This window comes from Erythranthe guttata, chromosome 7, assembly GCF_056151865.1.
Source record: "Erythranthe guttata isolate IM_541 chromosome 7, IM_541, whole genome shotgun sequence".
In the NCBI taxonomy this organism is placed as follows: domain Eukaryota; kingdom Viridiplantae; phylum Streptophyta; class Magnoliopsida; order Lamiales; family Phrymaceae; genus Erythranthe; species Erythranthe guttata.
The window spans coordinates 4,120,060-4,143,565 of record NC_142539.1 but is presented as its reverse complement, the minus strand read 5'-3'; the positions used below and the strand labels follow the sequence as shown (position 1 = coordinate 4,143,565).

Sequence of the window (23,506 nt, the reverse complement as noted above, 5' to 3'; positions counted from 1 at the left end):
TGCAGCACGTCCCTTGCTCCGCACGGTTGAACTCCCTTCAACGCTGAATCCCTCAGTCGGCGGATCGATCTCCTCCCGAGATCTGTTTAAGCCCCTCTCCCGAAGAACCGATCTTCTTTTTGTATAGAAGAAGCAAACTTGTGATACTCCTTGAATCTTGGTGTCTTCACCACAAAGCCTTGAAGCCGGTATATTTTCTATGAAAATCACGTATCACGATGGAACAATAAAAACGAGAGCCAAGAATATTTTCTGTGAAAACTTCTCTCGATAAAAAGATGTTCCGGGCGCAGCAAATAAAAAGAGCAGAAAAGTATGATTTTTCTCTCCAATAAAACGCATGAAACCTATTGCTGAGGTAGCTCTCCTTTTATATCCTACGCCATAAGATCCCTATACAAGGAAAAGTCAGAGACCACAATCTTAGAAATACAAGTCACGTAGGAATCTAAATCTTAGAGATATAGGAGATTGATTTGCCTTATCAATAAATAATTCCCATATAAAATAATATCTCAAATATTAATAAACCAAGGAAACCACTTCTTCCTTTTTCAATAAAAAACACACGGCAACATGAAGACTTGTTGCCCAAGACTTTGAGAATAATTAGACTCCAATTTTGATTCTAACAATAGGAGACCTGCACACAAGAAAGTTTTGGGTTAAAATAAGAATAACTCTTTAGAAGAATAATTCCTATTATAAATCAATTAATGACAAATTAAAAGAATTAAAAGCTACAAGGACTCTTCCCTTCTTTAGCTCACGGTATATGAAAACTTGTGGCACAAGTTTTATTAATTCTCGTACAATTAGAATCCATAGGATTCTAACAATCTCCCCTTTTGTCGTTTATTGATTATAATTATTTTCTCCCGCTGAGTAAAAAACCTGAAAATAAAACAATCAGATGATTAGACCGAAGCAAATAAAACAAAAGATCATCATCAACTCTTTTCAACAACAAGAGTGGCATCAACTGCTGCAACAGTAAGTGCCACAGTTTCAGCAACTGTTCCCACAGTAGTGGCTTCGGCAGGTGGTTCACAACGGAGTCAGCTCCCCCTGCATGTGTATCTCCCTCTGTGAATGATCCTTAGGCAGCTCCTCTTGTAAATGCATTCATTCTTCCCCTTTGGTTACTCGGCTTGATAGACTTGGAAGGCGGTGGATGACAACGTGGTAAATTATCCACGTGATAAGAGACTCAGCAAATAACATCGGCATTATAGCTCCTCCTTTTATATTCTTGTGAAGACCTAAACCAATTAATGACAATAAACATCTCCATAGAATTTCACTTGGTGTTGTGGACTTGAATCCCACGAGATTCTAACACTCTCCCCCTTTGGCATTGATTGGTCAGAATATTTACTCCCCCTAACTATATGATACATGCATGAACAAGGGTTAGCAAATTCAGAATAACATCTGCACATATAAACTGTTGCAACAGTTTATCAAACAGTTCACCAGATAATGTAAACTGTAAATAAACCATAGTTCCAAAATAAAAGCAGATAATTCGTTCAGATAAGCACGAGATAAAAAGGATATGCAGTAGCAGAAACAACTTCTCTTCATAATGCTTATTATTTGTCCTATATTTCTGCCCAGCAACTGTCTCATGCACTGTTTCAACAGTTGTCTGAATCCCCCTGCATTCCTGCACTGTTCCAGCAACTGTCGCAACAGTTGTCGGAACTCCCCCTGTGTTCATGCCATTGTTACTGTTCTTTTCTCATGTTCTTTTCTCCCCCTTTCTGGGCAATCACCATGCAGAGATAACTCAACATGGACTAATGATCTTGATGATTCAAGCAAGCTGTTCAAACACTTAACAAAAAGATCAAAACGAAGAGAGAATCTTGGAAGTAAGTGAGAAGAATCACTATACATAACGTGCACATAAAATCACAAACTCACAAACTCAATACCACACGATAATTGCAATGCGAAAATCAAAGGATAGTGATATCAAATCCAACATTAAATAGCAAAGACTAAAGACTTTGCCAAACTTCATAAGAAACGTGGAAATGTAAGGAGTAAGCCCAATAGTTCCGGCTGCAACAAAAAAATTAAATTTAACCGGCACATAAACAAAAAAACCCGTCTCTCTCTCTCTCTCTTTTTTTTTTTTTATTTTTTTATTTTTTTTTTTAAAAAATGCCTAATGCAAGACAAGAAGTAAACATGAGAAATAAACATGAGTGAAGAGACATATGTGAATAGGATACTGCATGGACAAACAAAACATATGGGATTTATCTTCACATTTACGACAAGCGCAATCCCCAAAAATCCGACTGCCAATGCAACCAATAAACTTAATAATCCCAAGTCAAACACAAAGATGCTCTTATTAGGTAGCGTACACACACGTCTAATGGTAGCTTTTTCCCATGAAAAACAGAGCAATTAAAAGGAACGAGATTATGCTGGTCGTGCAATGTGTAGTCCCCTGGGCTTTCTAATTGAGCTTTGTAGTAAGTGTTCGGTCAAGTGGTTTACTGGCTCGACTCAACTAGGCTTCGAACTATTCACTGACCATATATATAATTTATATTGGCCGTGCAATGTGTAGTTCCCTGGGCTTTCTAATTGAGCCTTGTAGCGAGCTTTCGGCCACGTGATTTACTGGCTCGACTCAAAAAGGCTTCGAACTATTCACTGACCAAATGGTTGTAGTTATATATATTAGTAACAGTAGTTCAAGAGTAGCTTTCACTCATTAAAAGAGGCAGCTTTTCCCTATAAAAACATCCAACCATGACAAGACTATTCAGAGAAATAAATAAGTTGGAGCCTTTTAAGTAATCATTTTGGGAATTGGTGAAGTTCTACCCCACAAAATTTAGAAATACACGAAGTATCAAATTCACATTTGTCTCAATCATATGCAGTATGCTTAATGCAGGTCCTATATGAGATGCAAAAACATATGAAGTGTCCTACCACTAAAAGTTGCAAGTCTGGACACACAGACTGTTGCAACAGTTCATGCAACTGCATCAGATTAAACAACATAAATTCCCAGCGATTTTCGCAAGGAATCAAATTTATGTGCATCAAGGGTTTTTGCAAAAGCATCAGTTAATTCATTCTCCGTTGCAACATAATCAATTGAGACAACCCCCTTTTCGACCAAGCCCCTTATGAAACAATGACAGATATCAGTAAGCTTAGTTCTCGAATGCTGAATTGGATTCATAAACTTATTTTTCGCATTCAAATTATCACAATTCAGATTACCAAGTTTTTTATTCCCAAAACTAGCTTTGTCACCAGAACTGTTGGAACAGTTAGTACTATCATGACATGAGTTTAAAGAAGTAATGGCAGATAAACAATTAAGATCAGACTTCTTTACCCAAATTTTTTGTTGAGTTTTATTCACTAAATCAACCTTTATCTTGGGTTTTTGAGACGACACAAAAGTGTGATCAATTTTGGCGGAAAGTGGTGAGCGGGCCATTATTCTTTTAACTAATTTCAAGTACTTAAAACACCTAGGTCGTATATGACCAGGAGCATGACAAAAATGACAGGTAGGGACAAAACGTTTTCTTTGAGATGACTGAGTTGATGCAACTGTCGCAACAGTTTGTGAAACAGTGGATTGTTTAACAAAATTGATTTTTCTTTTTGAATCTTCTTTCTGTTTCAATGCATCATTAGATAGCTGATTACGTCCTATACCTGTACGACCGCAATTCGGCTGATTTTGGTTCAAAATTTCATTCAAAGTTACCCTACCAGTATTAAACTTAGAAATAGCATCTTGGGTTTGAGCAAATTTAGCCTTCAAGCTATCTGTTTCTCTACTAGCAGAAATAACATTTTGTTCAAGAGTAGAAATTCGTACTTTCAATACTTTGTTTTCCTCAATTAGGACAAGCTTCTCTTTTTCTAAGAATTTATTTGACTCACACACCTGAAGAAATTGTTCGTACATCTTTTCATAGCATTGCTTTATTTCTTCCAAGGATGACACGTCATCATCGCTGTTGTTTTCTGAATCCAAATCATCACCTGCAAGATTTAACAGAGTTAATCTTTTATCAGATATTGAATGCAACTTATCATACCTAAGTTCTGTCTGAACAGTCTGTCCAACTGTTGCAACAGTTTCAGCGACAGTCTGTTTGCACTCGTTTATCTGAGTAGTTCCTTCGTAGGCCTCTTGTAGAACATCCCATGCCTCCTTTGCTGATTTGCACATTGATATCAATTTGAATTGATCTTCATCGATACAACTCAAGATAGCATTGGTTGCCTTGGAATTATAATCTGCTATTCGTACTTCTTCATCAGTCCACTTCTCTTTTGGGGTTTGAATGATCTCGTGTGACTCATTCATTGAGGTAGGATGTGTCCAACCAATTAGAATCGCGCGCCAGGCCCATTCATCGATAGATTTGATGAACATCTTCATCCTTATTTTCCAATCAGAGTAGTTCAATTCACCCAAGAGAGGTGGTAGGAATGCGCCTTCACGATGATTATTCATATCTGCACAAAACAAATTAAAAAATTAAATCCCAAAATCTCACTAAGTGTATCTAGTGACAGGCTCTTGATGCCAATTGTTAGAATTTATTTCGTGCAGTTATTAAATTATTTGTGTCAGATTCAGTTTTTCGTTCACTGTTGCGTGAAGTGTTGCAACAGTTCGTGAAGCAGTTCGTAAAAACAGAAATAAACGAGACACAAATTTTAATGTGGTTCGGATACAACTGTACCCTACATCCACGGGGACCTGCAAATAAAATTTACTAATTTTTAGTTTTACGAATACAATAATAGGACTTAATCAAAATACAAAGACTCCCTCTTTGTTGACGCCGTTCTTGTATACTACGCTGAATTATAAATCTTCAATTTGCAGCACGTCCCTTGCTCCGCACGGTTGAACTCCCTTCAACGCTGAATCCCTCAGTCGGCGGATCGATCTCCTCCCGAGATCTGTTTAAGCCCCTCTCCCGAAGAACCGATCTTCTTTTTGTATAGAAGAAGCAAACTTGTGATACTCCTTGAATCTTGGTGTCTTCACCACAAAGCCTTGAAGCCGGTATATTTTCTATGAAAATCACGTATCACGATGGAACAATAAAAACGAGAGCCAAGAATATTTTCTGTGAAAACTTCTCTCGATAAAAAGATGTTCCGGGCGCAGCAAATAAAAAGAGCAGAAAAGTATGATTTTTCTCTCCAATAAAACGCATGAAACCTATTGCTGAGGTAGCTCTCCTTTTATATCCTACGCCATAAGATCCCTATACAAGGAAAAGTCAGAGACCACAATCTTAGAAATACAAGTCACGTAGGAATCTAAATCTTAGAGATATAGGAGATTGATTTGCCTTATCAATAAATAATTCCCATATAAAATAATATCTCAAATATTAATAAACCAAGGAAACCACTTCTTCCTTTTTCAATAAAAAACACACGGCAACATGAAGACTTGTTGCCCAAGACTTTGAGAATAATTAGACTCCAATTTTGATTCTAACAATAGGAGACCTGCACACAAGAAAGTTTTGGGTTAAAATAAGAATAACTCTTTAGAAGAATAATTCCTATTATAAATCAATTAATGACAAATTAAAAGAATTAAAAGCTACAAGGACTCTTCCCTTCTTTAGCTCACGGTATATGAAAACTTGTGGCACAAGTTTTATTAATTCTCGTACAATTAGAATCCATAGGATTCTAACAATAATAATAATATAAAAATTAAAAAAAATTATAGCTAGAGTTCATTATTTATTTTATAATTTTTTTTTATTTTCATATAAATATTTTTTTAATAAAAAATAAATAATTAAAAAAAAATATGAGCCCAAGCTCGAGCTCGTCAAAATTGGCTCGAGCTCGAGCTAAAAAAAATTGACTCGATGAGCTCGAGCTCGGCAACATGGACTCGAGCTCGAGCTGGCCAAAACAGCCGGGCTCGGCTCGTTCACACCAGTATTATACTTTTTTTATTTGTTCTAATTTTATATTTAAATGATTTTAAGATATTGAGAATTATGTAAATGGCAACTTCTTATTTTTCGAGACTATATCACGTAGGACTGTTGGCAATTAAATTCTAACATGGGTCAGTGGCGGGGCCACTCTTTGGCAAGAGTGGACTCCAGCCCAACCTGAATTTCTAAAAAATTCTACTAAATATTATAGCTATATGTAATTAGTCCACTTAAGTAATTTAATGTAGTTCACCCACCACAAAAATAATGTGTTATTAACTAAAGTTTATAAACTTTTAGTTATTTTGTGTTACTTTATATGAATGGATCAAAAAAAAATCTCCAAGGCCATGCCCCCGAACCCCCGCAAATATTAAGTCTATACTGTCTCAAATTTCTGGCTCCACTACTGACATGGGTCAGTTGAGACAGGCCCACTTGGTTCAATCGCCAAGTCATAACACATAGTTCCGATACAATGTTAAGTACTCGGACAATAAGTTGAAATTGAACATTCGCTACTTGTATTTATAAAAAAAAATAAAAGAAGAAGCTTAAGTCAAGGTCAAGAAGAGTGATTATATTCGAAAGTTCGCGTATAAAACGTTTAGTGTAAATTAATTAAATAAAACGTACAATAATTGAAGGCATTATTAGGTATAAAATAAAAACCAAGAATACGATGGAATTGACCGGAGTGGAAAACCTATGCCTCATAGGGCGGCCTTGTGGCACTTTTACATGCCCAATTTATGTACATGGTTATTAACTTATTATGATTGGTATTGTGAATTAGATGTACAAATTGTAAATTGTAACGAAATTTCAATTTCAATTTCTAAGGAATATTTTTCTCATTCCAATTCTTGAAATTGTGATTTTTCTATACGAACTTTTTCACAACGAAATTTTAAAATTTCTACCTACTCGATCGTGTGCAGCTTTGTCGGTGTAGTGTTGAGATTTATTTGTGTATAAGAGGATCATGCTAACAACGAAACTTATCCAATGAAATAAGGACATGCGCGTCTTTATCGGAATTTCTTTGAATTAAAATTGAAATTAGTTGTAACTTCCGGAAAAAAGAAACCGCAAAAATCCGAATGTGCCTAATTTAATCGGGCCGATTTCCACCCCTACTATAAATTAGTCCTTATAAAAATTAATAGAAAAGTCTAATTTAAAGCATTGATAAATGTACATATAGCAATGCTGACAGTTAGCTTTCAGACAAGAGGTCTTTCAAATTTCCAAAAATGTGGTGAAAAAAACACAAGTGGAGTTTGATTTTATTGTTGACATGATTTTTAATTTTATTTTATGAACTATCTAATATTTTATCCAACTTTGTCCCATTTAACCACTCTTATTGGAAAAAAAAAATGAGAGAAAAGTTTGTTGTAAAATTAACCTTTTTATGGGATGAAAATCGTGTAAAAGATCATATCTTACTTTATGAAATGTAAAAATCTTACTAAAATTGGACCAAATAAATACCATTTACTCATTGAAAACAAATCTTTAGGTTAGAAAATAATATTATATATACTAGTATTCTTCCTCGTGTGATGCACGGGATAACACTTTTAAAAGTGAAAGAATAATTAATTTAATACGTGACAGAAACAATTATAATAAAAATACATTATACTATAGTAATAAAATTTATTAGTGATATTTAAATTTACAGTAACAACATCAACGTTACATTAATATTCATTCAAATTTGATAATATAAACCTATTCAACAACATATTATATAAACTCAATTTTCGTAATATAAAATTAATTGTTAAATAAATGGATCAATTAATAAAGTAAAAAAATAAAAAGAATTTCGTAGAGGAAAAGAATAGAAAAAAAAATATTATTTAAAAATGCCATTAAAAGGAATGCTGAATAATAAAGAGAGATGCAAAGCGTTGCACTGGGATAAGAACTAAAAAGATAAAGAAAAAATATAATAAAAAAAATTAATAAGAGAAAAAAAATTACAAAAATTTCCTTAGGGTTTCTTAGGGTTGTCCTAGTGTTTCCTTATATTTATATAAAATAAAATATAAATATATATATATATATATATATATATATATATATATATATATATATATATATATATATATATATATATATATATATGAAAATCGTGTAAAAGATCATATCTTACTTTATGAAATGTAAAAATCTTACTAAAATTGGATCAAATAAATACCATTTACTCATTGAAAACAAATCTTTAGGTTAGAAAATAATATTATATATATATATATACACAAAGCGATTCATGATGTTTACATTCGAGAAACCTAATAAAGATTTATCAATCTTTTGAAAATCGGACCGAACATTGACCCGAACAAGTTAATGGGTCTCGGTTGGGCCTGTTGAACCGGGGACCAACCGTTTTTTTTTTCATTTTTTTTATAGTTATTTATATTTCCAATTAAAATGTAAATCAAACTTATTTTTCTTTTACAAGCACAACATATCAACACACACACACAACATATCAACACACACGTATTACACCGAATCGTTTCAAATATTACAGAAATTATAATAAAAAAACATGTCTTCCAACTCCAAGATTTTTTATTTTGATTTTTTTTTTTCAAGTGGGCAATAAAAAGACGTCAATTTGGCCATTTTATTTGTTTATTTTTGTAAAACAAAAAAAACACAATTTTAGACAATTTTGATATGACGGTTCAATCAGACCGACCAGCCAAGACAATGGTCTGCGGTTTAACCGATTCCACCGGCCAGTCCAGTCCGTCTTTCAAAACACTGAGATTTACAAAGAAATGGCCTCATGAATTTAAATATTTATTTATATTTGGCAAAACTATTAGAAAAACTATATAGTAGTATCCAATATATAAAAAAAATTGCCTATAGTCAAGTCATTGTCCCAAAAGCCCTTTGGAAACGGACCACTTATTGAAATATATGTAATTATGTAACAACTTGTGCTATACCCCACACCTTTTACAAAATAATTTTGAATAATTGTGAGCTTCAATCATTTAAGTCAACTTGGGACAACTCCACAACAAATAAGTGACAAAATCCTAACCGGCCAAACGTTAACTACCATCATAATATACATATAATATAAGGATTTGAATACCTTATTTATATATATTCATATTTTTGTTGATCTTATATTATATGGTTGAGGATTTAATGCAACCTTGGCTTTGTTACGAGAGTATCTCTATACAAATACTCATTATTAGAGTATTATTGTTTTGAGATATTCGTGAAAGGTCTTGAGAAGAAATTAAAGATGATGCAAATAATGTTATCTCGTTGATGGAAAATTACATTAGAAGGATCGATGCTCTTTTTTTGTAATTAGACTTTACCTCAGGGGGTTTCTCGTAATTTATCCTTTATTAGTTTTCAATTAACAAAAGGGTAAAACAGACTAAATACATTTTCTGTGAATTTAATCAGTCAAAACATGGATCAGAGGGGTGTTTTAATTTGTAATCACGCAAACATAAGGGGAACCAACCAACCCTGCTCTAGGGTGTGTTCTTGTACTGTTGTACACCCTTAAATTTTAAAAACTAAGAATTATATATATATGTAAATACATAATAGTAGGAGCTTTATTATTATTTAAATTATAAGGTGTTAATTTGAAATTTTATTAAAATTTTGCAGTTTATTTCCTCCAAAATTTCAGAACTCCTCCCAAAATTAAATCTTGAGCCCTGAATGAATAAGGATCAAGCGTTAAATGATAATTAGTGTCGTAAATTGAGAAATATATAATATATCAAAAAATATTCTATGACGAACATTTTTTTTCAAGAAATAAGACCACGTAGAAAGATATTCAAGATCTTATACATGATTAAAAAATGTCCATTTTAATTTTAAATGTTTACAATCTTTTTTTCCATGTTTCATTTACATATGTTTTCATATAAAATATCGAATGCGCTTAACTGAAATCCTTGATTCGCTAGTTGTTTTAGGGATTAATAATAAAAAAATAAAAAAAAATCTTGCCACTACCATTTTGCTAAATTAATTGTCTCTAAATTATGCAATGCAAATGGTACCTAGGATTTAGGAAGTACCAAAAAAGACCAAAGTAATTTATATAAAATTAAAAAAATAATAATAATAATAAAAAAAAAAAAGAAGCTTAGGTTTTAGTACAAGTTAGAGAAATACAGTTGATAGCAGTTATAACTGTAGGATTAAATGTTGAGAGGTATTTTGTGCATCCACCCATCATTGTCAATGTACGAATTGCTGGTAAATAACTGTAGCTCCTCTGGGCTTAGGTTTTTTTCCCATTTGACCCGGTTCGATTTGTCGGATCCGGGTCCTTGGCATTGATCATCAGCAAATGTTATTTGATTCCTGTTAATTAAGATAACCAGTTCAAAATTAATTTCACAAATACTGTACATTTATAAATATATTTACAAACATAATATATATTATACAATTCAATAATATATCACGGCAACTACCAAGGCTGAAAATGAGACAATTCGGAATTAGTGTTCTAAAATATTATAATATCCGATTTTTTTTTTCTCGGGAGAAAAAATAAAATAAAATTTGATCCCGATTCCAAAACCTTCAAGCTCTAAAACTTAATTTCAATCTCGAAGCTTCGGAAATTTCTGAATTTCGAAATCCGTGCCGTTTATGTAACTTCGGGAAAAGTTTCCGACGTCTTCAAGATTGAAACCGAATATAATAAAACACGAAAAGTAATATAGATTTGATAATATTGATATTGTACATGTAACTTTCAGAAGTAAAAAAAGAAAATGGAAATTTTAGTCGTTATTTTTTTTGTAGGTAATTTAATATTGGATTGGAAATTGGAATATACGAGATATTATACATAATTATGATTTCGATCAAAAAAATTATATATAAAATAATATTAATGTTACAAATGAAATTTTCAATTAAAAAGATAAATTTCTTAAAACTAAAATCGGATCGGAAATCGAAAATCTCAAAAATATTTTTCAATCCAAATCCCGATCCAAAATGTTAGAGGTCAAAGTTGGAAATTGAAATTAGAAAAAAAAATTATTATAATGAAATGTGAACTTTCGAATCGAAATCAGCGAGTTCAAAAACTCCACGTCATCAATTTCCACATACCAAACATATAACAAGGATAAATTACAATCACCCCCTACTGTCAGGTCAATTTACGAAAAAACCCTCGTTATTTCACAACTACATCCGCCTCCTTGCAATCGGTAGACCTCTTACATTAGCACCCTTTTTAAGGGGTGGAGGTAAGAAATTTACAAATTTCAGGGAGCTGAGTGTAATATCTGAAAAAGAAGAGGTTTTTTCATAATTATATTTTACATCAACGAGGTGGTTGTAATTTACCCAACGAATAAATAAATAAAACTTACTCGTGGCCGACGTAATTCCAAGCATCCCAGCCTTGAGGAACGACGATTTCGGAGAGAAAGGAATTGTAATAAATAACCCGGGAATAGGGTTTCCAAGCTCTAGCAAGGAATGCCTTTCCGTTTCCGGTCACATTGCACTGTTTGAACACAAACCCGCCATCGTCGTTCGAACTTGCTCTTGCCTGTGCTGCTATGAAACCTATCGACCCGCTCACTTTCTCCCCTACATTCACTTTTATGCTGCATTTCTATATTCCAACAAAGGATTCAAAATTTCAGTATTAAAATTATTGCTGATATTAATATTAAATGATACATTTTCATCACCAATTTAAACTTTTGGTTAATATAGAGTCAGACCAAATGAAAGGTCCTGATTTGTGATCTTATTTCCACCTATTTTAAATATTTCAATTTTCAATAAAGAATTGAAATAAATTATAAGGGTTATAATTGATTGAAGAATTGCATATTGGGATAAGAAAAAATCTTATTAGATTTGAACTTTAATTAATTAAAGAAGTGCAAATAATATTTGGGATAGTAAAAATATCTAATTAGATAAGCATGTATCACATAAGATATGTGAGTAATTATGAGATAGAAACCTATATTAATAAACCATACATAATTAGAATTCGTAGTGAATTTATAAAAATTCCGAGAGAGAAATCGGAGAAGGTTTAGTTCGGAGTGACACAGTACAAAATATATGCTCTTTCGCATTTTTCGTTTACGAACGTTATTAGTTCTACCTAGTAGAATATGCACGATGATCGAGTTAATCACACGATCAATTTTCGTGATTTGTTGTTTTATTTTTTTTCATTTTCAACTCAACAATACAAACCGAGTTAAAAAGCTCAAGTTTTTTTTGCGACGTCAATGTTTGTCCTAAATCGTTTTCTCATATTCGAGTTAAGACATAATTAAAAGCAATATGTACTTTATTTTAGAAAAAAAAAAAATTAAAGCAATTCAAGAAAATCAAATTATTTATTTAGGGTTCTATTACGGTATATTATATTATATTATATTATATTATATTATATTATATTATATTATATTATATTATATTATATTATATTACCTCATAAATCGATTGACCACCCCCAAAGATAAAATCAGTAGCTCCTTCAATATAGCAATAGTTGAAATAATGTCTTCCGGCATCATCCAACAATGTGTCTTGATACCCCAAAAAGCCACACTCGTAAAACGCCGATTTGTCGCCGGAGATCTTAGCCGCCACCGCCGGTTTCACCGGATTTTTGTTCGTGCTTGGTGGATAATTATAAGAGTTCTACAAAAATTACGAATCTTATAATTAAGAAAAGAAAATCAAAAACTTTATAATGTATTGATTTTAATTTCTTTAATTTAAAATCGTAATCGATCTGAAATTCGAAATCCTGCCCCTCTCCTACTTCCCTAACTTATAACAAAATTTGAATTTTCAAAGAACAAAAAAAATTAAATCACCATGACTATTTATAATAATGTTACGATTAAGGCTATATAAATAATTATATTAATTAATTACCACGAAAGTAATCCCGGAGACGACGATATTATCAGCCATCGATTCGAAAGTCGACGAGGTCAACATCGTATCGTGTGCACCCCATACCACACTAGTTTTCCCCATCCCTTCTCCATTCAGACGAATAAACCCCTTGTCCGGAGGGATTTTTACCTGTTCACTGCCCATGCAAAACACACACATTTACACACTTATACACACACTTGTATGTATATATATCTCAATTATTACAAAAATAAAAAAAAATTACTTGTAAACTCCGGCTTTGATATAGATGGAAATCCAGTTGTGGTTATTCGAAGGTACGGAATCAATTGCCGATTGAATAGTCGAAAAGCTCGTACCGCTCGACGGATCGACGCTTATCGTACGATGCTGCGCATATTTTCCTTCAAGAAATTCACCGCTTGCAATTAATCCAAAACAAGTAAAAAAATATGTACAAATTAATACACAACGATAGAGTACTATAGACATTTTCTTTTTTAATTTTTTTTTTTTTTACCGTGGCAAAGAATTTTTTTTACCAGGAAATAACAAGAAGAAAAAAAAACAAATTTAATAAAAAAAATGGTTTGAAGAAAATATGAAGGTGGATTTGAAAAGGTTTTGGTATGGAAGTAATTAAAACCCAATTAAATATTTGGCTTTAACTTTGTTACAAAAGAATTATTTTTTTATGATCTTCTTACCTTAATTTAACTTTCTTACCTACCTTACGTTAGATTGAAATGCATGTTATAAGCCACTTGTTTGGACGTAAGTTAATGTAATAATTAATATGAGGATTGAATTTTAATTATTTAATGATTTATGTGCAATTATTTGATCTATAGTACCATGGTATTATTTCCATATTAATCAATGATCGTAAATCGTAGTATGTATACAACTCGGCGTACTTCACCTGTCGTAGCATGATTTCGTCGTGTAATTGCATTATAGGTTATCCGAAATAGTTCAAGCAATGTAATTTTATTTTTTAGAAAAAAAAAATTCCACTTGTTAAATTATGTTTTATAAATTGTTATTTTTGGATAAATATATACATATACATATATTTAATTATCTTTTGCTCATAATAATTTTAAAGTGTGGACAATTAATTGCCATTTACCTTCTTTTTCTTTCCATCTTCCAATATTTATTTTCCCATTTATTCAAGGAACTGTTTTTTTTCGTGTAGTTAATTGAAAGGCGCTTTTGTTGTTCTTCATTCAGTCACGCAATAAACATTAAATTTATATTAAAAAAAAAAAGAAAAGAAAAAGGAAAAAAGAAAAAAATAAATAATTTAAGTTTACACACACGTATGGAGTTTATTACAGTTTATTGGTCACTACAAGAAATAAGTCTATGAGTGATAACAATGAAATAATTATCTTAATTAATTAATATATTCCATTTTTTTTCTTGTAGTGTGTACTGGATTTGTAGATACTACACCCGTTGAACGAACTGCCATGCGAAAGCATTCAACAAAAAAGGTTATAATCAGTGTCAAAACAATTATATCTGAAATTCTTCAAAAAAATAAAAATGACAAAAAATATAAATAAAATCAGCAATTTTGAGATATGTTGGTCCTAAATTATATAAATACAATATATGCATATCCTATTAAAAAAGACCATCAAATATTTTTTTCTTCACTTCTTATTTCAATTGAAATTGTACGATCGTATCGGACCACAGCATCTCAACAAACTTTTTAATCTTCTCGTAACTGGAAAATTTATTCTGATCCCAGTTCCCAAAATTTTAAAAAATAAGAAACTCGTTTTTATGTCGAAATTCAGAACTTTCGAAATTGTATTACATTGAAATTACCCGACATCATACGAAATTTAGGATTTTTTTTTCTCTCAGATTTTACAATTTACCGAAACTCGTTTTTATGTCGAAATTATTAAGATGGTGCAAAATTTGTTTGAAACCATAGGAAAGGGGGGAAATAAAATACCACATTTAATTAATTTAGGAACATTTTATATTTTCCTGCAGTGACATACGCTAATTACAAACATTCATTATCCTGCAAACTAATTACATCAATTGTTACTTATCAATCAAATTGAAGCTACCAAATTAAACATTCAGCCACAATAACACAATTATTTTATCTCCCACATGCTAATTAATTATATAAAATTTAATCACTACTTAAAATTGTAGAAAGCCAATCTCCATCATCAATGTAAGAAATGCTGGTTAATTGCTCCAACTCTGTGTAATTACTCAACCTGTTCGACCAACTCACTCTTCTCGATTTGTTCGAACCCGAACCTCGACACCCAATCTCGTCAAACGTCAATGCGTCCCTGGTTAAAATAATTCACGTGTCAGTGCATATCAAATTGTATCTGAACCATATTAAATTTATATCTTTTTACCATCTGTTTACCTATTCAAGCAAAATAATTCACATGTCAGCGTATATCAAATTGTATCTGAACCACATTAAATTTATATTTTTTTTACTATCTGTTTGCCTATTCAAGCAGTTACAGAACGAAAAATTGAATCTGATACAAATAAATAATAAATGTATTCAGTATAAAAGTACGTACTCGTGACCGGTGCAGAACCAAGGATCCCATCCTTGAGGAACGACGATATTCGACATTAACGTGTTGTAGAATATAACTCTGGCGTAACTTCTCCAAGGTCTTCCTAAATACGTTTTCCCGCTTCCGACTATATTGCAATTTTTGAATACGAATCCGTTCGTTTCGTTTGCCGCCGTTCTTCCTTGAGCTGTGATATAGCCTGGAGCTCCATTTAGTGCTCCTGCAACTGCTGCTATTGTACATCTCTATTTAAAAAAAAAAAATTAAAAAATTAAAAAAAAAATTAAAAGAAAATTAAAAGAAAATTAAAAAAATTAAAAAAAAGTTAAAAAAAATTTAAAAAATAAAAAATTGAGGAATTGCATTAATTGATTATTTATCATAGGCATAAAGGGATTATTATATTTTAATATATTGATATAGTAAGTTATCTCAACAAATTGATTAATTCATAACTATGCAAGAAAATCAAAGATTTTGTGCACATATCATTGAATTATGTCAATTTTGTAATAAATAAAGGAAATTCATTAAATTAATTTAAATGCCATCATAAAAGAAAAAGGTCACAATAATAATTGAGAATGGCCAAGGTAATTAAGACACTTAACAACCCTAATATCATCATGTAATAATTAATTAATCACTCCTATATTTTAATTAGTCTCTTCAAAAAAAAAATCCGATTATCGGGCTTACCTCGTAAACCGATTGCCCCGCTCCGAAGATGAAATCAACAGCTCCTTGAATCGTGCAATGTTTGAAATAATGTCGACCTTGTACATCCCAAAGTGTATCTTGTAATCCGAAAAATCCGCACCCGTAAAAAGCCGATTTATCTCCTTCGATCAAGGCTGCTACGGCAGTCTTCATCGGATTACGGTGTGACCCGTTATTAAGTGGATAATTGTAAGAATTCTGTTAAGTATCATGTAATTAGTAATTAAAAAAAAAAATCGATAATTGCAAAAAAATCGTTTCGTAAAAAAAAAATAGCTTATTACTTACCATGAAGGATATGCTTTTTGCAATGATGTTATCTGCTTGAGAGGTGAAAGTAGCACTCGTTGCGATTGAATCGTGCGCATCTCCAACGACGTACGTTTTTCGCTTTCCGGAACCTTCTAGAGAGATGAACGGCTTATCATAAGGAATTGTAATTCTTTCTCTGCATTTATAAAAAAAAAAAAAAAAAATCGCAGACAAATTAAAGTACTTAGAAAAGATAATTAAACTAGCAAAATCGATCTTTTTTTTATATATAAAAAATTTACCTATATACGCCTTTTTTGATGCGTATACAAATCCATCTTTGATTATTTGAAGGGACGGAATCGATAGCGTCTTGAATTCGTGTGAAGTTGCCCTCACCGGATGGATCGACAAAAATTGTCGGACAACCGATCACTTTATTTTTTCGATTATTATTATTATTATTACCTGGAATTAATGTGGCATTTCCTGATGGAAATACTAAGAAAATAGCAATAAAAATAGAGATAAGCCATTGCAAATGTAACATTTTTTTTTCTTGAGTTTTTTTAAGACAAGAAAATATTGCACTAAGAAAAATTGAAGTGGAGGAGGAGACAACTATATATCTATGGCTGCCAATTTATATATATATTTGGTGACAACACTATTTGAAACTGCAACATTAAATATTTGTTATTACAAAGTGGGGAAATGAGTCTGAAATAGTTTGTTTCATAAAAAAATACCACAATTACCCCTCTATATACAGAATTTGCATTCATTATATTTGGGAGGTGTTTGGAAAGTCAAGGATAATGAGTGGAATTCTGATATCAAAAATCCTGCACTTGATTGTCAAGAATCTGTTTCTTGATTTTTTTACATATTGCAAGTATTTATTACTTCAATTTTTTTTAATTTTTTTTTTTGTTTTTTTTTTATTTTTGATTTTCTTTTAAATGTTTTTGTTATTCTCACACTAAAATAGTGGTGTGACGCCGAGTACTGGACTTTATCGGGTAATATTCAATCGTTCATGCCTATATATTGAAGATATATATTTTTTTCACACACTTACATGTGATTGTGTGTAAATTTACAGTCAGTGATAGATATATATCCGATATGTCACCCATATAACATGTAAAACGCCGTGAGTGAACCTAACCCGTTTGCATCTACAAAATCCTGTAAAATTGGAGTTTGGCAGTTAAAATTGATAATAATTATTCATTATTATGCGATTGTGTAGACGAATGCTCGATGATTTTTTTTATTATTATTAATAATAAAACTTAACCGTATATTGTATATTAAGAAAACAAGTACAAGACCTTCTAAATTATTATCCGTTTTAGACCATAATAGAACTAGAGACGGTCATGTACAACTTTTTTGTGGTTTATTGACTATTGCACGAGAGCAGATTTTACCCACTGCACATCTGTAATTGCAGAGCCCCTTTGTCAAAAAAAAAAAACAAAGAAAAAAAAATCGGCCTTCAATGTAAGTTTTGAATTTTTATATACTGAATTTGTGAAAACAACAAAATTGTAAAGGAAATTAAGAATTTCAAGCTGAATAGTGTTTAAGATTTCATATAATTTTTATTAAACATATATTATATATTGTTTTTCTTTTTTATTTTTGTTTTGTGACGTTAATTCCTTGTGTAGTATGCCTAGTTCTAGGCTGAATGTAAATGCATCACCTTTTAGCAACATCAAACTTGCAAACAATATGGAATTCATAGAAGAAGTACACATGGAAGGAACAATATATATTGTAAGTATCAAAGACATCACACCATTGGTGATACTTTTGACTTTTTTTTCAAATTGTAACGTACTTCATCGATCACGTGGAGTACCTATTATATCATATAGATAATCAGATTTAAACACCAGCCAACCACAATCGTCTATGTTTTTCATTTTTTCCTCAAATCCAAATTTTCGTCTCATAATTTTCTGAGACGATAATGTTGTTTCTTCTAGTCATAATGTTCTCTCCGATGGCTGAGATTTGATGGTTTAACTACAATTGGATTCCTCTCGCCGAGCTATTTCTTTAAATAGTAATTGGGTACTGTTGACACCGAAATTTCGAAAAAAAATCACCATTTAATGGCCAAATAAATCGGTTATTAATTGGGTCTCAAATCTAAGTTCATATCATATTTGGGCTTTACAAATAGATTAATCCTTAAATAAGATTTAAGTAATAAATTCTTATTTTACGGATTATCTAATTGGTCACAAATCTAGCCCAATAAATCAAATGGCAGTATCCAAGTCCATCAAAACCCTAGCTCGTGCCTATAAAAAGAGCCCTTCGATCCATGCAAAAATCAGACTCACACAGACACATATCGAGCTCTCAAGCTCACGTCTCGAGCCTCCGCCTATGTTCGTGATAGGAAATCATTCTTTCGATTCAAGAAGAAGCTTTCAAGCCCTTGAATCAAAATTAGAATAGGAGAGAAGAATCAGGGGAATTCCCGGAGATTGTAATCCGCTTTTGTTTGATAATATATTTATTTGTTTCCCATATTTTTCTTGTCTTGTATTTATATATTTTGCAGATGGAAAAAATTGCGGTTAACAGGTACTTTTGGAGTTCTAGATTTGTTTCTGCAATCGTTTTACAGTGGACGTGTATTTCAACAATGACGGTTCTTCTTGGAGGTAACATGTTTTCTTGCGGTCGGAATTGACGGGTTACCCGCTGTTGAATTCCTCTTCTCAAGATCTATCTTTTGGTGTTAATATTTTTCAATTTTGATAGTCAAATCTATTTATGTGGTTTTTTCATTGCGCGCTCTGAACCGTAGGAGATGCTTGGGGTGTGGACTCTTTGGCGGTTTGGTGGAAAGCCATGTCCTCTCTATCTCTCTCTGATTTTTTGTTGATTTTGAGTGTTGTGAAGTTTAGTCAACTTTTTGCTCACTTTCTCTAAAATTTAAATTTTATAACACAACAATGTATCCAATGCTAATATTGTTTCCCCAAACATCTGGTTGAAGCTGTAAACGAAATTGGCGAATTTGACATATGTTTCAAGCTATAGCCGACTATATACTGCACATTATTATACATTACTATAGTTACATGCAGTGTTCTATAAATCGGCTGAGGCGGCCGATTAATCGGTCTTCAATGCGGAGGCGGTCCAAAACCTTTACGATTTTGGTGTAAAGGTTTGAAAAATCGGTTTTCTGCCTGTGAGGCGGTTTTAAGCAGTCTGAGGCGGTCAAACCTTTAAGGCGGGTCAAACTCGGTGACAAAAATCGGTCAAAAATCGTTTTTTTTTTTTTATAATTCAAAATAAAAGTTGGGATTTTAATAACAAAATATGAGTTTATACTTTATTTTGTTTATGTTAACTGTTATCGTTAAAGAACTAACGATGTATGCCAGGAATGTACAAAAATAAATATAAATTTTAAAAAAATTGCCTTTTTATTAATATTTTATAAAGATATATATGTATTATGATCTTATTATTATTAAACTTTTATTATGTTATTAGGATATATATACATGATGGAGATTTTATGTTTAAATATCTCTTTATATATGTTTTGAGTATTTAAAATTAAAATCTAGAAATATATTATATTAAATTTTAAAAATCGATTTATCACCGATTAATCACCGCCGTACCGATTAATCGTGAGTCGGTGCCTGACCGCCTCCGACCCGATTACCGCTTTTTACAACTTTGGTTACATATAGTAACATAGTACCTTGTATGCATGTGATTGTGTATTTTGATATGTATTTTGATATAAATTTTGATATAAGCAACCGTGACTTTCGGGTAAAACGAAAGAATATAACTATAGTTATTTGTAGACGTTTTCTGTACAGTAAATTAATAAAATATTTTTTGAAACACTAAAAAAAATTAGAAAAAAAAAATCAGAAAATGCAGAAAGAATATAACTATAGTTATTTGTAGACGTTTTCTGTACAGTAAATTAATAAAATATTTTTCAAAACACTACAAAAAATTAGAAGAAAAAAAATAAAAAAAATGCAACAAAATGTTAAAGCATGTTAAAAATGCAAAATGCAATTGGAAAAAATGTTAATGAAGTTGCAAAAATTGCATACAAGGACAATATAGTACTTTTATCTCTCCGAGAGAGTATCCATAAAACTCAAGCAGAAGTCAGTGGTTCATTATATTAACAAATTCATTAACTTTTGACATACGATATCAACAATTGTGTACGCTACAATTAGAGCCTTCCAGATTGCAATATAACACATAGCAGCACAATACATAACAATGCAATATTCAAAAACTAAAATAAGACACAAATATAGCATTGCAATTTCAAGAACAAAACAGTAGTTAAGGAAAAAATATAATCCGCAGAATGTAATCGAGACAACCCGAATAGACTTAAAAGCTAACCAAGGAGAATCCATCAAATATATCCTTGACAAACAAAATTGACACATTCAAAAAAAAGTACTACAATGTAGCTTGTTTTCAGTACTTAATTGGAGCAATAATATCGAGTTGAGCACCGAGTTTCTCTTCAGCAATCTTCTCAGCTTTAACTCTCAACTTGATCAACTGCTTCTTACGCTCGTATGTAGCCTGTGCTCTGTCTTTACGCTTCTGCTCCAACTCCTATAATAAAACACCAAACACGGCAACAGTTAATAAACACGAACATCGTACTATGTTAATAAAACAAACAATAACGAAACGAAATAAAAATTGGACTTGCCTTGATAGTGTCGTAATGGTTCCATCCGACTTCAGACGAGAGTCTGCCCAACAAGCAGTACTTGTGTCCAGCTTGAAGCCTCAAGACCCTGTTCATCAAAGTAAATAAAATAAGTACAAATATACAAAAAAAAAAAGGGAAATCCAGATTATTATAAAATTAATTAATTAATAAAATTTAAAAGGAAAACTCACTTGAGAGCATCGGGAATAACCATTCTCTTGATCTTGTCATATGGTGGAGGTACACCCTCGTAAACCTTCAAACGAGCAAGTGCAGCAGCTCCTCTCTTGGTCTTGTGGGGGATCATACTGCAATCACAAGTCATACATGAATTAAGACTAGTTTTAACCCTAAAAGAATCGATAAGCTATATCATTCGACGATGGTACCCCAAATCAATTCAAACAATAAATACACTATGTCACGAGATGCACAAAAAGATTCTTATTAGTAGCCACACAAAGAACTTATCACAGTGCAACTTTGGAACACAAAAAAATAAATTTATCTTTTTTGAACTAGATGAAAAAAAACCAGTGCAGAATGAATTGGGCTGAACTCAGAAGAAACTGCTTGACACAATACATCAACTTCAAGCCCACATGTTCAATATTTCTATATAATATTTCAAATTTTAAATACCATCCATAGGCATCGTCGGAGAAAATGACATCGAAGATTAGGGTTCTTCAAGGCTGGGTCTTGAATGAAATCAATTTGGGCATAATTTTGGTAGGAAAATTCATTTGCCTAGTCTCTCTGGATATACTTCCAAGGCCACTACAATTAATCTTAGCTGTATTCATCAAAACTACTCAGCTGTACCAATGTACCATTTCACACTCTAAATAGTTCTAATTCTGAAACAAAATCCATCAAAAAACATAAACCCTAAATTTCAAATCTAAACATCAGATTTCAGTATACAAAACAATCAACTACATTCATTTCTCTTACATTTCAAAATGAAAACCAAATCGAACATTATTCAAATAATTCAAAGCAAAATACAATCATTAACCAAAACAACAAATTACAAATTAAAAAAAAAAAAAAAAAACAATACTTACCCACGAATCGTTCTCCAGAGAATTTTGGAGGGAGCGCGGAAATGAATCGGGCCGTGGGAGGGCTTGGTGTTCATCCTCTTACGGAGGAAGCGCAAGTACTTCATCTTCTGGCGCACGAGTCCGCCGGAGAGGCAGATTTCTTCGCAGCGAACGACGACCACCTTCTGCCCGTTCAACAGCTCCTTCGCGAGAATCGAGGCCAATCGCCCAAGCATGTGATGCCTGGCGTCGACGACTACTCGCTTCGCACATATGCCTGAGCCCGACACCATTTTCTCTCTCTAAGCTACACTCTTTCTCTCTCTCTCTCTCTCTCTAAGAGGCCGAGGAAATGTGGGTGGGGAATTAGGGTTTACAAATGAGGGGGTGATGTTTATATATATACCCTCTGTATTAGTTGTGTTAGTAGGGTTTCAGTTTGCGGGTTTTTCTTCGGTCTATTTAGATATGGGCCGGGCCCAATAAATATGGGCTTTATTTTCGGGTCTCAGTTTTATGTTAGAAAACGAATAGTATGGGCCTTATAGTATATTTGTTTTTTTTGATAAGTAAGCCTTAGGCCTATTTTGGTTGGGCTGATCCGGGTGGATAGTTCCTCTAATCCACTCGGATCTCAACTTTGGTTCAGCCCAACCGGGTTCTGGATTGCACTTGGGCCCGGGTCCGGATCATGGAATTACTGGATCTCCCATCAGGCCAAATGAGGTGAGATTGAGTAATCTCATCCAACACTCAGCCCAATCAAGTACCTATATTACTATTATGCCCTGAATATTTATTTCTAATTACAAGACTACCCCATATATATATCAATTACGCCCTAGAATTTTCCCGTCAAAGCATTACACAGCCGTTCTTCGTTCTTCTGCACCGAAAACCGAATAGAACAATTCTGAGAAATTCAAAGGAAAGATCGAAAAAATAAATCAATTAAATTTGTGCTTCTAACGGCTCACCTGATGATCGGGAACCTGGCGGACGATGCTTACAGAAACATTAATTTTTAGACATTGTTAATCCTCGGTTCGATGATAATAAGATTCTCCACTGTGGTCTGTGGTTTTTTCACGGAGGTATTTTTTCGGATAATCGACTCATCTAGGTTGTCTAATACGCTCCTTTCTTCGTTTTTTAGGCCCCCCTAAACCGGAGTAATCACAGATTGATTGCACAGATTGCTTCAAACGCATCCGAGTAAAATTG

The 23,506-nt window shown here is 32.4% G+C and overlaps 2 protein-coding genes across 2 annotated transcripts; both read right to left on the bottom strand.

Annotated features, from left to right (window-relative positions):
• Positions 1 to 10,007: 10,007 nt before the first annotated feature.
• Positions 10,008 to 17,377, bottom strand: LOC105964556 (uncharacterized). The gene is made up of 10 exons (XM_088820913.1): positions 16,783 to 17,377; positions 16,517 to 16,676; positions 16,208 to 16,426; positions 15,509 to 15,753; positions 15,102 to 15,259; positions 13,189 to 13,432; positions 12,939 to 13,098; positions 12,486 to 12,698; positions 11,396 to 11,643; positions 10,008 to 10,364 (listed from the first exon to the last, which is right to left on the bottom strand). Exons 1-10 carry the CDS (start codon positions 17,028 to 17,030, stop codon positions 10,199 to 10,201), a joined length of 2,061 nt encoding a protein of 686 aa, XP_088677039.1. The 5' UTR covers positions 17,031 to 17,377; the 3' UTR covers positions 10,008 to 10,198.
• A 3,448-nt stretch (positions 17,378 to 20,825) lies between these two features.
• Positions 20,826 to 22,704, bottom strand: LOC105964641 (large ribosomal subunit protein uL13w). Its single transcript, XM_012989141.2, has 4 exons — positions 22,304 to 22,704; positions 21,425 to 21,541; positions 21,231 to 21,318; positions 20,826 to 21,130 (listed from the first exon to the last, which is right to left on the bottom strand). The coding sequence occupies exons 1-4, from the start codon at positions 22,573 to 22,575 to the stop codon at positions 20,987 to 20,989; spliced, it is 621 nt and encodes a 206-aa protein (XP_012844595.1). The 5' UTR covers positions 22,576 to 22,704; the 3' UTR covers positions 20,826 to 20,986.
• Positions 22,705 to 23,506: the final 802 nt, after the last annotated feature.